The sequence below is a fragment of the Triticum dicoccoides genome, chromosome 7A (assembly GCF_002162155.2).
Source record: "Triticum dicoccoides isolate Atlit2015 ecotype Zavitan chromosome 7A, WEW_v2.0, whole genome shotgun sequence".
In the NCBI taxonomy this organism is placed as follows: Eukaryota; Viridiplantae; Streptophyta; class Magnoliopsida; order Poales; family Poaceae; genus Triticum; species Triticum dicoccoides.
In genome coordinates, this window is record NC_041392.1 from 701,836,483 (window position 1) to 701,853,005 (window position 16,523).

At 44.0% G+C, this 16,523-nt stretch overlaps 1 protein-coding gene and 1 non-coding gene across 2 annotated transcripts; both read right to left on the minus strand.

Moving 5' to 3' along the window:
• Nucleotides 1-436: 436 nt before the first annotated feature.
• TRNAE-CUC lies at nt 437-509 on the minus strand. The gene has a single exon. It is a non-coding gene; the product is annotated as a tRNA-Glu (tRNA).
• Nucleotides 510-4,908: 4,399 nt separating this feature from the next.
• Nucleotides 4,909-6,788, minus strand: LOC119330026 (probable GDP-L-fucose synthase 1). The gene is made up of 2 exons (XM_037603134.1): nt 6,257-6,788; nt 4,909-6,173 (listed from the first exon to the last, which is right to left on the minus strand). Exons 1-2 carry the CDS (start codon nt 6,276-6,278, stop codon nt 5,209-5,211), a joined length of 987 nt encoding a protein of 328 aa, XP_037459031.1. The 5' UTR covers nt 6,279-6,788; the 3' UTR covers nt 4,909-5,208.
• Nucleotides 6,789-16,523: the final 9,735 nt, after the last annotated feature.

Sequence of the window (16,523 nt, forward strand, 5' to 3'; positions counted from 1 at the left end):
CAAAAAAAAAACAGCCCTCAACTTTCTAACAGTACAGTAGAAAGTTCATAGCACAACTGATTGCAAATTATCACAAGAAATTGGAATCAAATAATCAGATAAATATCATAACATCTAACCAGTGAAGTGAATCTAGTTCGCAACTCATCTGAAGGATCCGGAAACGAGCAAAAGGTTTTCAGCTGAGCTGAAGAATACATTTGATGTTGATGCTGTCACATTCTGAACATCGACAGCAGTTAAGACTGAGTGCACACCTCATAATAAGCTTTAAAAGCTAGAAATGTTTAAAGTAAAAGAACTGCAGGCAAGGTGCACCGCACGGAATCAAAGCAACTGCGGTTGCATGATGAGTGGACGCTAACGTGGAGTTCTTCCCCCGCAAATAAGAAGAAGGAAAAACTTCAAGGAGAAATTAGAAAACAAAAATTGGAATTTCCGTCGCCGGGACTTGAACCCGGGTCTCTCGGGTGAGAGCCGAGTATCCTAACCACCTAGACTACGACGGAATTATGAGAGCTCGTATCCTAAATTCCTAACCAACTATACTACGGCGGAAGCTGCGGCGAACGGGAAGGGTACATTCAGAGATGAACTGACTGTATCACTGCATCACAAAACAGCACGCTTGGTCATACACATGGCTACAAACATCCCTAAACCGAACGCCAGCTGCGTTTGGTAGGGCGCTGCACCTCCTTTTTGATTGATTCCATAACACATCTAAGTTTCCCCCTTTTTTTTTTCTCCGGAGCAAGGGGGTTCCGCCCCCGATTTGTAATAACAGAAACCACCACTTGAGCTACTACTACTAACGAAATAAAATCAGTGAAAATTAGTCAACAGCACTGAAGCTCTGCGCCATGGACCGGTCAGAACGCAAATACAGACAGAGTCTCTGAGAACTCTGCGCTCAGTCTCTGAGAAGGTTCGACCGATATGCCTCCCAGTTGATCGGCGGTAGAAGCTGCCCATACTACTGCTCAAGATCTTGGAATCGTCGACCGCCGGTGTCTCGGTCAAGGAGAACGTCTCAAGGCTCAAGGTTACCATCACAGAGTAGCTCATCAACCAACTAACATGCCCCCACTACTGACGGCAGCATTCTGAAAGCAGTAACACTACCGAATAGCTGAATGAGATTCCGGTTCAGGGTGACAGACAAGTCGTCTCTCCTATATCATAAATTACCCATCAGCTCATTAGGCATCTAGCTTGCTCAGATTTACCTTACAAGCATTTGCTTCCGCCGAAAACTAGTGCTCCCTCTGTAAACTAATATAAGAGCGTTTAGATAACTAAAATAGTGATCTAAATGCTCTTATATTAGTTTACGGAGGGAGTAGTAGAAAGCAACCTCAAGATGGAGATAACTGTCCATTATCACTGATGGCAGCATCCTGAAGCATTAAAACTACTGAAGAAATGAACGAGATTCCGCTTGAGGGTGACAAGCTGTCTTTCCTATATCAGGTAGGGAAGTCCAAATGGTCAGGTAGCACATTTCAAATTCTGGATAAAACAGTGAGCATGTAGGAGAAGGGAGCTTCCATGTGGTAGCACTTTATCAGATATATTTATCCTTCACTGAGTAACACATCAGGAAACATGGTCATTCGACTTGTTACCTTGTGTATTGTACATTACATAAAAAAAATCCTGTAGTTAGTTCCTTTTCTTTCGACAAGAAGTTAGTTGCTCAATGTGTCAAATTCAATATAAACCACAATGTTACAGATAACGGATGTTTTGAGAAGGCAAGTCTAACTGAAACAGGTTTATCTTTGACCAAGTCTTTGATGAATTTAGTCTTCAAGGTCACATCTGATAGTCTTAGTGAAAATATAAAACCCTGGAATAACAAGAACTTCATTTTCTAGACAAAGTACCCGACATTGGTTGGAAAAAATTAAGCTTGTCGCTTTTGCTTTGCAAGGGCAAAGTTAAAATGTTAAAATCACCAAAAGAAAAATAGTTTCTCTCTGCACTATTCTTACACTCTGAACTTGTCAAAAACCTCAATTGCATCGATAGTAGTAAGCAGACTCTTCGGGGCAGACAATGTTTTTCACAAGGGAAAAACAATTATGCAGAACCAGCAAGGGCATCACAATCAAGCATGTGAACTCTTCCAAATGCACATTGCCATTTCATAATAAAAGAGATACTGAGTATTATGCTCAATTGGCAAGGGAATGTGTGTAGGCCGGTTACCATCAAACATTTAAAGTGTTACACTTTGTATAAAAAATGATCATCAGCATCAGTTAAGATTCTAATGGTACACTAATTTGACCGATATATTATTCAACCAACACATAAGAACCTCTTTTCTTTGATGCAATAATGTGTGGTAATTTTATGATCCAGTAACCAACAAGAATGGAAACACTACAGATCATATCAAGGTACAGAAGAAAGGGAGAACATGATACCACCATATTACATCTTCTTGGCGATGACATTCTCCACATACCACTTCTATGTCTCGACAACCCCCTCGAGGGGAACCTTGGGTTTCCAATCCATCCCATGTATCTTGGAGCTATCCATGAGCTTCCTCGGTGTGCCGTCCGGCTTGCTTGAGTCCCACACTAGCTTCCCCTGGAACCCAACCACCTCCTTGACCAGCTCCGCAAGCTCCTTGATGGTAACCTCACTTCCTCTTGATCGAATTTCATGCTCATTGCGGAAAAAGTTTGAGCAATATGCTTCCCAATTGATTGGTAGTAGAAGCTAACCCCCCACCCCCACAACAGTTCAATATCTTGGGAGCATCAACCGTTTGTGTGTCTCAGTCAAAGAAACTTCTGAAAGTTCCAAGGTTACCATCACAAGCTGGCCATCAGGTCATCAGGCATCTACAGATAGTGAATATTTTGAGAAGGCAAATGAAACTGAAAGAGGTTTATCCTTGACATCAGTTCTTTGATGAAATTAGTCTTCAAGACTGCTTGAGTTGCAGCACATCTGATATTCTTAATAACAATACAAAGCGCCAGAACAAGAACTTCATTTCTAGACAAACTACGAGATACTGGTTGGAGAAAGAAAAAGACCTTACCAGTTTTTCCTTGTAAGAACAACGATAAAATTTCTGAAGTCTCACAGACCCTTTTCCCATAACGATATTAACAACACAAGAAACTAGTTTATCTCTGCACCGATTCTTACATTCTGAAGTTGTTAAAAATCTGAATTGCATTGACACTCAAGTAAGCAGACTCTTCAGGACACACGATGTTTTTCGCAAGGTTAAAACAATCATGCAGAACAGACAAGGAATGTGAGTAGGCCAATCACAAATTCAAAGGGCATCACAATCAAGCATGCGAACTCTTCCAGATGCACAATACTTTTTCATAACAAAAGAAAAACAGAGTATCATGCTGAATAGGCAAAGGAATGAATGTAGGACAGTTTCCGTCCAATGTATAAAGTGTTACACTTTCTGTAATGAAAAAACATGCTCAGCATCAATTAAGATTCTATTGGTACACTAATTTAACCAATATATAATTAAACCAAAAACTACAAAGCAATCACAAAATGGAGGTAACTGTCCATCAGTGACGGCAGGATCCTGAAGCCTTTAACAGTACTGAAGAAATGAATGTGATTCAGGTTCAGGGTGAAACTGTCTTTCCTGTATCAACTAGGGAAGTCCAAATGGTCAGGTAGTGCATTTCGAATTCTAGATAAACAGTGAGCATGTATGTAAAAAGGAGCATCCATTTGATAGCACATTATCAGATGATTTTATCCTTCCTTCACTGAGTAGCACATCAGGGAAAATGGTCCGTCGACTTGTTACCTCATCATAAATTATTTAAAAAAAATACTGTGATTACTTCCTCACAATTTGTCAACTTCAGTATAAACCACCATGTATGCTTTCAGGAGAAGGCACGTCTAGTTGAAAGATGTTTATCCTTAACATCAAGTCTTTGATGAAATTAGTCTTTAAGAATTAGGACTGTTAAGATGCAGCACGTCTGATATATTATTATAAAAATATAAAGCCCCGGCACAAGAACTTCATTTCAAGACAAACTGCCTGATACTGGTTTGAGAAAGAAAAATGACATTGCCACTTTTGCCTTGTAAGAACAACGATAAAAAATTTTTCAAGTCCCATAGGTCCTTTTGCCATAATGATATTAAAAACACAAGAAATTAGTTTGTCTCTGCACTGACTCTTACATTCTGAACTTGTTAAAACTCTGAATTGTATCAATAGTCTGGAATCACTACTGTTCAAAGTCTGGAATGGCCAGGTAGTGCACTTCAAATTCTGGATAAACAGTAAGCATGTAAAGATAAGGAGCTTCCATGTGATACATTATCAGACATTAACACATGAGGAAAAATAGTAATGCAACTTGTTACCTTATTGTACATTACTACAAAAATCCTGTGGCTAGTTCCTATCAATGCATCATATTGGATATAAATCACCATGTTTAGAGAAATAGAGATAGTGAATATTTTATTAGGAGAAGGCAAGTCTAACAGAATGCGGTTTATCCTTGACATAAAATCTTTGATGAAATTAGCCTTTAAGTTGCAGCACATCTGATGGCCTTAATGAAAATATAAAGCCCTGGAACAAGAACTTCATTTGTAGACAAATTACCCGATACTGGTTGAGAAAAAATAACTTGGCACTTTTGCCTTGTAAAAAACAAAGTCAAAATTTCTCAAGTCTCATAGGTCATTTTCCCATACGATATTAAAGCACTGGAAATTAGTTTCACTCTGCACCGATTTTTACATTCTGAACTTGTTAAAAATGTGATGCATTGACAGCCAAGTAAGCAGACTCTTCAGAAGAAACAATTCTGCAGAACCGGCAAGGAATGTGTGCAAGACAAATACAAATTTAAAGGGCATCTTAATGAAGCATGCGAACTCTTCAATATCTGTTTCATGCTGAATTGGCAAAGAACGAGTGTAGGCCAGTTACCATCCAATGTATAAAGTGTTACACTTTCTGTAATAAAAGAACATGCTCAGCATGAATTAAGATTCTAATGGTACACTAATTTGACCAATATATTATTCAACCAACACGTAGCAACCTCTTTTCTTTGGTGCACTAATACCTGGTACTTGTGTGATCCAGTATCCAACAAGAATAGACACACTATTGATCATGATATCAAGATACAAACTTTAAGAGGCAAAGGAGAACATGATACCACCCCATTACTTCTTGTCGGCGATGACATTCTCCACATACCACTTGTATGTCTCGACAAGCCCCTCCTTGAGGGGAACCTTGGGCTTCCACCCCATCCCATGTATCTTGGAGCTATCCATGAGCTTCCTCGGCGTGCCATCCGGCTTGGTCGAGTCCCACACTAGCTTCCCCTGGAACCCAACCACCTCCTTGACCAGCTCGGCGAGCTCCTTGATGGTAACCTCGCTTCCACTCCCCACATTTACATGCTCCAGCCCAGAGTATTGGTCCATCAAGAAGATCACCGCGTCGGCAAGGTCATCGACATGCAAGAATTCACGCAGCGGGGAGCCAGATCCCCACACGACGACCTCGGGGGCATCGGTGGCCTTGGCCTCGTGGAAGCGGCGGATGAGGGCGGGCAGGACGTGCGAGTTCTCCGGGTGGAAGTTGTCCTGGGGGCCGTAGAGGTTGGTGGGCATGGCGGAGACGGCGTCGAGGCCGTGCTGGATGCGGTAGGCCTGGCACATCTTGATGCCGGCGATCTTGGCGACGGCGTACCACTCGTTGGTGGGCTCGAGCGGGCCGGAGAGGAGGGAGCCCTCCGGGATGGGCTGCGGCGCGAACTTGGGGTAGATGCAGGAGGAGCCGAGGAAGAGGAGCTTGCGGACGGAGCCGCAGCGGAGCGCGGCGTCGACGACGTTGGTCTGGATCTGGAGGTTGGCGGCGATGAAGTCGGCGGGGAAGGCGGAGTTGGCGTGGATGCCGCCGACCTTGGCGGCGGCGAGCACGACGTAGCGGGGCCGCTCGGCGGCGAAGAAGGCCTCGACGGCGGCCTGGCGGGTGAGGTCGAGCTCGGCGTGCGTGCGGACGACCACGTCGGTGAAGCCGAGCGCGAGGAGGCGGCGCAGGACGGCCGAGCCCACCAGCCCGCGGTGGCCCGCCACGAAGACCCTGGCGCCCTTGTCGGCGAGGAAGGCCGGGTGCGGATCTGCGAGCAAATTAAGGGGGGGTCAGATGGAGGGAGGGAGATGGGGCGAGGAGGCGGCGCGGCTGGGGGGAGCCGGGGATTACCGGCGGGGGTGACGGTGCCCATGTCGCCGGAGACGGGAGGGCGGCGGCGGCCGGAGGTGGGGGGATGGGATTTGGGGGTGGAGTCAAGGAGGCGAGCGAGTGAGTGGGGTCTGCAGCTGCTGAAACTTGGATGGATTTCCTTTTCTTCTCGGCCCGTCAAACTTTACCGAGACTACGCAAATTGGTGGCACGTGCGGCCTCGCAAGATCCAATCCACGATGGAGGCGTTGACATTTGGTTGCTTCGATGCAACATCTGGAGCCGTGGACAGGGGATCTCTGTACATTGCTCAAAGTTGTCACATGGCTGGGCTTCAGGATACACAAAAGTGATGTAAATATAAACATCATGATTCATGAAGCAACAGGAAAACAACAGCAATGACATGAACAACACCAACAAAAAAGGGAAAGAGATAAGCTAGAAAGAAAAAGGAGAAGAAGAAAAAAGACGGCGAGTGCACTTGATGAAGCTCTAAATGATTGGAGTCCAGGGCGACCATCGCCAGGGAGCAAGCCATGAGCAGCGCACCGAGGGGCGAGGGGTGTCATTGTTGTCGTCGAAACTTATCTCAAGCCGAGACCTTGCAAACTTCAATATCACTTGTTTGCTTAGCGGCCATCCGGAAATGGTTGGTCCAGACCCACTGAGCATTATAAAATTTGCCTCCTTTCCTCCAGTTTGGAACATCTGAGTAGAAATGATCAGAACCTCTGAGTTGTACGAAAACATCAGTTCTGGAGGAGCTTTTGAAGTCCCTAGAGTGTTGGGGAACGTAGCAGAAATTCAAAATTTTCCTACGTGTCACCAAGATCTATCTATGGAGAAACTAGCAACGAGGGAAGGAGAGTGCATCTACATACCCTTGTAGATCGTTAAGCGGAAGCGTTCAAGTGAACGGGGGTGATGGAGTCGTACTCGTCGTGATTCAAATCACCGATGATCAAGTGACGAACGCACGGCACCTCCGCGTTCAACACACATACAGCCCGGTGACGTCTCCCAAGCCTTGATCCAGCAAGGAGAGAGGGAGAGGTTGAGGAAGACTCCATCCAGCAGCAGCACAACGGCGTGGTGGTGGTGGAGGAGCGTGGCAATCCTGCAGGGCTTCGCCAAGCACCGCGGGAGAGGAGGAGTACTTGTGAGAGGGGGAGGGCTGCACCAGAACTTCGTCTATAGCTCCCATGCGCCTCCCCACTATATATAGGGGTGGAGGGGCTGGTTTCTTGCCCTCCAAGTCCATTGGGGCGTTGGCCAAGGTGGGAGGAAAGAAATCTCATTATTTCCTTCCCCACCGATTGTTATCCCCCCTTTTTAGGGATCTTGATCTTATCCCTTCGGGATATGATCTTATTCCTTCTAAGGGGGGATCTTGGTGCACCTTGACCAGGGGTGTGGGGCCTTGCCCCCACTACCCACGTCCATGTGGGTCCCCCCATGCAGGTGGGCCCCACTCCGGAACCTTCTAGAACCTTCCCGGTACAATACCGAAAAATCCCGAACATTTTCCGGTGGCCAAAATAGGACTTCCCATATATAAATATTTACCTCCGGACCATTCCGGAACTCCTCGTGACGTCCGGGATCTCATCCGGGACTCCGAACAACATTCGGTAACCACATACAAACTTCCTTTATAACCCTAGCGTCATCGAACCTTAAGTGTGTAGACCCTACGGGTTCGGGAAACATGTTGACATGACCGAGACGTTCTCCGGTCAATAACCAACAGCGGGATCTGGATACCCATGTTGGCTCCCACATGTTCTACGATGATCTCATTGGATGAACCACGATGTCAAGGACTCAGTCGATCCCGTATACAATTCCCTTTGTCTAGCGGTATGTTACTTGCCCGAGATTCGATCGTCGGTATCCAATACCTTGTTCAATCTCGTTACCGGCAAGTCACTTTACTCGTTCCGTAACACATCATCCCGTGATCAACTCCTTGGTCACATTGCGCATATGATGATGTCCTACCGAGTGGGCCCAGAGATACCTCTCCGTTTACACGGAGTGACAAATCCCAGTCTCGATCCGCATAAAACAATAGATACTTTCGGAGATACCTGTAGTGCACCTTTATAGTCACCCAGTTACGTTGTGACGTTTGATACACCCAAAGCACTCCTACGGTATCCAGGAGTTACACGCTCTCATGGTCAAAGGAAGAGATACTTGACATTGGCAAAGCTCTAGCAAACGAACTACACGATCTTTGTGCTATGCTTAGGATTGGGTCTTGTCCATCACATCATTCTCCTAATGATGTGATCCCGTTATCAACGACATCCAATGTCCATAGCCAGGAAACCATGACTATCTGTTGATCACAACGAGCTAGTCAACTAGAGGCTCACTAGGGACATATTGTGGTATATGTATTCACACGTGTATTACGATTTCCGGATAATACAGTTATAGCATGAATAAAAGACAATTATCATGAACAAGGAAATATAATAATAATACTTTTATTATTGCCTCTAGGGCATATTTCCAACAGTCTCCCACTTGCACTAGAGTCAATAATCTAGTTCACATCGCCATGTGATTAACACTCACAGGTCACATCGCCATGTGACTAATACCCAAGAGTTTACTAGAGTCAGTAGTCTAGTTCACATCACTATGTGATTAACACTCAATGAGTTTTATGTTTGATCATGTTGCTTGTGAGAGAGGTTTTAGTCAACGGGTCTGAACCTTTCAGATCCGTGTGTGCTTTACAAATCTCTATGTCATCTCCTAGATGCAGCTACCACGCTCTATTTGGAGCTATTCCAAACAACTGTTCTACTTGGAGCTATTCTAAATTATTGGTCCATTATATGTATCTGGTCTCTCTACTCAGAGCTATCCGGATAGGTGTCAAGCTTGCATCGTCGTAACCTTTACGACGAACTCTTTTACCACCTCCATAATCAAGAAAATTCCTTAGTCCACTAGTTACTAATGATAACTTTGACCGCTGTCCTGTGAGCCATTCTTGGATCACTCTTGTACCCCTTGACTGACTCATGGCAAGGCACACTTCAGGTGCGGTACACAGCATAGCATACTGAAGAGCCTACGTCTTAAGCATAGGGGACGACCTTCGTCCTTTCTCTCTATTCTGCCGTGGTCGAGCTTTAAGTCTTAACTTCGTACCTTACAACTCAGGCAAGAACTCCTTCTTTGAATGGTCCATCTTGAACACCTTCAAGATCATGTCAAGGTATGTGCTCATTTGAAAGTATTATTAAGCATTTTGATCTATCCTTATAGATCTTGATGCTCAATGTTCAAGTAGCTTAATCCATGCTTTCCATTGAAAAACACTTTCAAAATAACCCTATATGCTTTCCAGAAATTCTACGTCATTTCTGATCAACAATATGTCAACAACATATACTCATCAGAAATTCTATAGTGCTCCCACTCACTTCTTTGGAAATACAAGTTTCTCATAAACTTTGTACAAACCCAAAATTTTTGATCATCATCAAAGCATACATTCCAACTCCGAGATGCTCACTCCAGTCCTTAGAAGGATTGCTGGAGCTTTGCATACTTATTAGCATCTTTCGGGATTGACAAAACCTTCCGGTTGTATCACATACAACCTTTCCTCATTAAAATTGTCGAGGAAACAATGTTTTGACATCCTATCTGCAAGATTTCATAAATAATGCAGTAATCGCTAATATAATTCCAACAGACTCTTAGCATCGCTACGAGTGAGAAAATCTCATCGTAGTCAACTCCTTGAACTTGTCGGAAAACATCTTAACGACAAGTCGAGCTTTCTTAATGGTGACATTTACCATCATTGTCCGTCTTCCTTTTGAAATCCATCTGTACTCATTAGCCTTACGACCATCGAGCCGTTCTGCCAAAGTCTACACTTTGTTTTCATACATGGATCCTCTCTCGGATTTTATGGCCTCAAGCCATTTATCGGAATCCGGGCCCACCATCGCTTCTTCATAGCTCGTAGGTTCATTGTTGTCTAGCAACATGACCTTCAAGACAGGATTACGTACCACTCTGAAGTAGTACGCATCCTTGTCATCCTACGAGGTTTGGGAGTGACTTGATCCGAAGTTTCATGATCAATATCATAAGCTTCCACTTCAATTGGTGTAGGTGCCACAGGAACTACTCCCTGTGCCCTGTCACACACTAGTTGAAGAGACGGTTCAATAACCTCATCAAGTCTCCACCATCCTCCCACTCAATTCTTTTGAGAGAAACTTTTCCTCGAGAAAGGACCCGATTCTAGAAACAATCCATATTGCTTTCGGATCTGAATTAGGAGGTATACCCAACTGTTTTGGGTTTCCTATGAAGATGCATTTTATCCGCTTTGGGTTCGAGCTTATCAACCTGAAACTTTTTCATATAAGCGTCGCAGCCACAAACTTTTAAGAAACGACAACTTAGGTTTCTCTAAACCATAATTCATACGGTGTCATCTCATCGGAATTACGTGGTGCCCTATTTAAAGTGAATGTGGTTGTCTCTAATGCCTAACCCATGAACGATAGTGGTAATTCGATAAGAGACATCATGGTACGCACCATATCCAATAGGGTGCAACTATGATGTTCGGACACACCATCACATTATGGTGTTCCAGGCGGTATTAATTGCGAAACAATTTCCACAATGTCTTAATTGTGTGCCAAAACTCGTAACTTAGATATTCATCTCTATGATCATATCATAGACATTTTATCCTCTTGTCACAATGATCTGCTACTTCACTCTGAAATTACTTGAACCATTCAATAATTCAGACTTGTGTTTCATCAAGTAAATATACTCAACATTTACTCGAATCATCTGTGAAGTAAGAACATAATGATATTCACTGCATGCCTCAGCACTCATTCTACTGCACACATCAAAATGTGTTACTTCCAACAAGTTGCTATCTTCTTCCATCTTACTGAAATGAGGCTTTTCAGTCATCTTGCCCATGTGGTATGATTTGCATATCTCAAGTGATTCAAAATCAAGTGAGTCCGAACGATCCATTTGCATGGAGTTTCTTCATGCATATACACCAATAGACATGGTTCGCATGTCTCAAACTTTTCAAAAACGAGTGAGTCCAAAGATCCATCAACATGGAGCTTCTTCATGCGTTTTATACCATTATGACTTACATGGCAGTGCCACAAGTAAGTGGTACTATCATTACTATCTTATATCTTTTGGCATGAAAATGTGTATCACTACGACCGAGATTCAATAAACCATTCCTTTAGGTGCAAGACCATTGAAGGTATTATTCAAAAATAGAGTAACCATTATTCTCCTTAAATGAATAACCGTATTGCGATAGACATAATCCAATCATGTCTATGCTCAACGCAAACACCAATCTCGGTGGTAGAGGGAGCGTGCGATGCTTGATCATATCAACCTTGGAAACACTTCCAACATATATCGTCAGCTCACCTTTAGCTAGTCTCCTTTTATTCCGTAGCTTTTATTTCGAGTTACTAACACTTAGCAACCGAACCGGTATCCAATACCCTGGTGCTACTAGGAGTACTAGTAAAGTACACATTAACATAATGTATATCCAATATACTTCTATCGACCTTGCCAGCCTTCTCATCTACCAAGTATCTAGGGTAATGCTGCTCCAGTGGTTGTTCCCCTTATTACAGAAGCACTTAGTCTCGGGTTTGGGTTCAACCTTGGGTTTCTTCACTAGAGCAGCAGCTGAATTGCCGTTTCATGAAGTATCCCTTTGTTCCCTTGCCCTTCTTGAAACTAGTGGTTTCACCAACCATCAACAATTGATGCTCCTTCTTGATTTCTACTTTCGCGGTGTCAAACATCATGAATATTTCAAGGATCATCATATCTATCCCTGATATGTTATAGTTAATCACGAAGCTCTAGCAGCTTGATGGCAATGACTTTGGGGAAACATCACTATCTCATCTGGAGGATCAACTCCCACTCGATTCAAGTGATTGTTGTGCTCAGACAATCTGAGCACAAGCTCAACGATTTAGCTTTTCTCCCTTAGTTTGCAGGCTAAGAAAATCGTCGGAGGTCTTATACCTCTTGACGTGGGCACGAGCCTGAAATCCCAATTTTAGCCCTCGAAACATCTCATATGTTCCGCGACGTTTCGAAAACGTCTTTGGTGCCTCTACTTAAACCATTTAATTGAACTATCACGTAGTTATCAAAACGTGTATGTCCGATGTTCGCAACATCGACAAACGACGTTGGGGTTCAGCACACTGAGCGGTGCATTAAGGACATATGCTTTCTACTGATCGCATAATCGCTACTATCAACTTTCAACTATATTTTCTCTAGGAACATATCTAAACAGTGGAACTAAAGCGCGAGCTTACGACATAATTTGCAAAAGGTCTTTTGACTATTTCAGGATAATTAAGTTCATCTTATGAACTCCCACTTAGATAGACATCCCTCTGGTCATCTAAGTGATCACATGATCCGAGTCAACTAGGCCGTGTCCGATCATCACGTGAGACGGACTAGTCATCATCGGTGAACATCTTCATGTTGATCGTATCTACCATACGACTCATGCTCGACCTTTCGGTCTCCATGTTCCGAGGCCATGTCTGCACATGCTAGGCTCGTCAAGTTAACCCTAAGTGTTTTCGCTGTGTAAAACTGTCTTACACCCGTTGTATGTGAACGTAAGAATCCATCACACCCAATCATCACATGGTGCTTAGAAGCGACGAACCGTAGCAACGGTGCACAGTTAGGGGAGAACACTTCTTGAAATTTTGTAAGGGATCATCTTATTTACTACCGTCGTCCTAAGCAAACAAGATGCATAAACATGATAAACATCACATGCAATCAAATAGTGACATGATATGGCCAATATCATTTTTCTCCTTTTGATCTTCATCTTCGGGGCTCCATGATCATCATCGTCACCGGCACGACACCATGATCTCCATCATCATGATCTCCATCATCGTGTCTTCATGAAGTTGTCACGCCAACGACTACTTCTACTTCTATGACTAACGCGTTTAGCAATAAAGTAAAGTAGTTTACATGGCGTTCTTCAATGACACGCAGGTCATACAATAAATAAAGACAACTCCTATGGCTCCTGCCGGTTGTCATACTCATCGACATGCAAGTCGTGAATCCTATTACAAGAACATGATCAATCTCATACATCACATATCATTCATCACATTCTTCTTGGCCATATCACATCACATAGCATACCCTGCAAAAACAAGTTAGACGTCCTCTAATTGTTGTTGCATGTTTTACGTGGCTGCTATGGGTTTCTAGCAAGAACGTTTCTTACTTACGCAAGACCACAACGTGATATGCCAATTGCTATTTACCCTTCATAAGGACCCTTTTTATCGAATCCGTTCCGACTAAAGTGGGAGAGACTGGCACCCGCTAGCCACCTTATGCACCAAGTGCATGTCAATCGGTGGAACCTGTCTCACGTAAGAGTACGTGTAAGGTCGGTCCGGGCCGCTTCATCCCACAATACCGTCGAAACAAGATTGGACTAGTAACGGTAAGCATATTGAACAACATCAACGCCCACAACTACTTTGTGTTCTACTCGTGCAAAGAATCTACGCAATAGACCTAGCTCATGATGCCACTGTTGGGGAACGTAGCAGAAATTCAAAATTTTCCTACGTGTCACCAAGATCTATCTATGGAGAGACCAGCAACGAGTAGAAAGAGAGTGCATCTACATACCCTTGTAGATCGCTAAGCGGAAGCGTTCAAGTGAACGGGGTTGATGGAGTTGTACTCGTCGTGATTCAAATCACCGATGATCCTAGTGCCGAACGGACGGCACCTCCGCGTTCAACACACGTACAGCCCGGTGACGTCTCCCATGCCTTGATCCAGCAAGGAGAGAGGGAGAGGTTGAGGAAGACTCCATCCAACAGCAGCACAACGGCGTGGTGGTGGTGGAGGAGCGTGGCAATCCAGCAGGGCTTCGCCAAGCACCATGGGAGAGGAGGAGTAGGAAGAGAGGTAGGGATGTGCCAGAACTTCGTGTATAGCTCCCATGCGCCTCCCCACTATATATAGGGGTGGAGGGGCAGGTTTCTTGCCCTCCAAGTCCATTGGGGCGTTGGCCAAGGTGGGAGGAAAGAAATCTCATTATTTCCTTCCCCACCGATTGTTATCCCCCCTTTTTAGGGATCTTGATCTTATCCCTTCGGGATATGATCTTATTCCTTCTAAGGGGGGATCTTGGTGCGCCTTGACCAGGGGTGTGGGGCCTTGCCCCCACTACCCACGTCCATGTGGGTCCCCCCATGCAGGTGGGCCCCACTTCGGAACCTTCTAGAACCTTCCCGGTACAATACCGAAAAATCCCGAACATTTTCCGGTGGCCAAAATAGGACTTCCCATATATAAATCTTTACCTCCGGACCATTCCGGAACTCCTCGTGACGTCCGGGATCTCATCCGGGACTCCGAACAACATTCGGTAACCACATACAAACTTCCTTTATAACCCTAGCGTCATCGAACCTTAAGTGTGTAGACCCTACGGGTTCGGGAGACATGTAGACATGACCGAGACGTTCTCCGGTCAATAACCAATAGCGGGATCTGGATACCCATGATGGCTCCCACATGTTCCACAATGATCTCATCGGATGAAACACGATGTCAAGGACTTAATCAATCCCGTATTCAATTCCCTTTGTCTATCGGTATGTTACTTGCCCGAGATTCGATCGTCGGTATTCAATACCTTGTTCAATCTCGTTACCGGCAAGTCACTTTACTCGTTCCGTAACACATCATCCCGTGATCAACTCCTTGGTCACATTGCGCATATGATGATGTCCTACCGAGTGGGCCCAGAGATACCTCTCCGTTTACACGGAGTGACAAATCCCAGTCTCGATCCGCATAAAACAATAGATACTTTCGGAGATACCTTTAGTGCACCTTTATAGTCACCCAGTTACGTTGTGACATTTGATACACCCAAAGCACTCCTACGGTATCCAGGAGTTACACGCTCTCATGGTCAAAGGAAGAGATACTTGACATTGGCAAAGCTCTAGCAAATGAACTACACGATCTTTTGTGCTAGTCTTAGGATTGGGTCTTGTCTATCACATCATTCTCCTAATGATGTGATCCCGTTATCAACGACATCCAATGTCCATAGCCAGGAAACCATGACTATCTGTTGATCACAACGAGCTAGTCAACTAGAGGCTCACTAGGGACATATTGTGGTCTATGTATTCACACGTGTATTACGATTTCCGGATAATACAGTTATAGCATGAATAAAAGACAATTATCATGAACAAGGAAATATAATAATAATACTTTTATTATTGCCTCTAGGGCATATTTCCAACAGTCTCCCACTTGCACTAGAGTCAATAATCTAGTTCACATCGCCATGTGATTAACACTCACAGGTCACATCGCCATGGGACTAATACCCAAGAGTTTACTAGAGTCAGTAGTCTAGTTCACATCACTATGTGATTAACACTCAATGAGTTTTATGTTTGATCATGTTGCTTGTGAGAGAGGTTTTAGTCAACGGGTCTGAACCTTTCAGATCCATGTGTGCTTTACAAATCTCTATGTCATCTCCTAGATGCAGCTACCACGCTCTATTTGGAGCTATTCCAAACAACTGTTCTACTTGGAGCTATTCTAAATTATTGCTCCATTATATGTATCCGGTCTCTCTACTCAGAGCTATCCGGATAGGTGTCAAGCTTGCATCGTCGTAACCTTTACGACGAACTCTTTTACCACCTCCATAATCGAGAAAATTCCTTAGTCCACTAGTTACTAAGGATAACTTTGACCGCTGTCCTGTGAGCCATTCTTGGATCACTCTTGTACCCCTTGACTGACTCATGGCAAGGCACACTTCAGGTGCGGTACACAGCATAGCATACTGAAGAGCCTACGTCTTAAGCATAGGGGACGACCCTCGTCCTTTCTCTCTATTCTGCCGTGGTCGAGCTTTAAGTCTTAACTTCGTACCTTACAACTCAGGCAAGAACTCCTTCTTTGACTGGTCCATCTTGAACACCTTCAAGATCATGTCAAGGTATGTGCTCATTTGAAAGTATTATTAAGCATTTTGATCTATCCTTATAGATCTTGATGCTCAATGTTCAAGTAGCTTAATCCAGGCTTTCCATTGAAAAACACTTTCAAAATAACCCTATATGCTTTCCAGAAATTCTACGTCATTTCTGATCAACAATATGTCAACAAC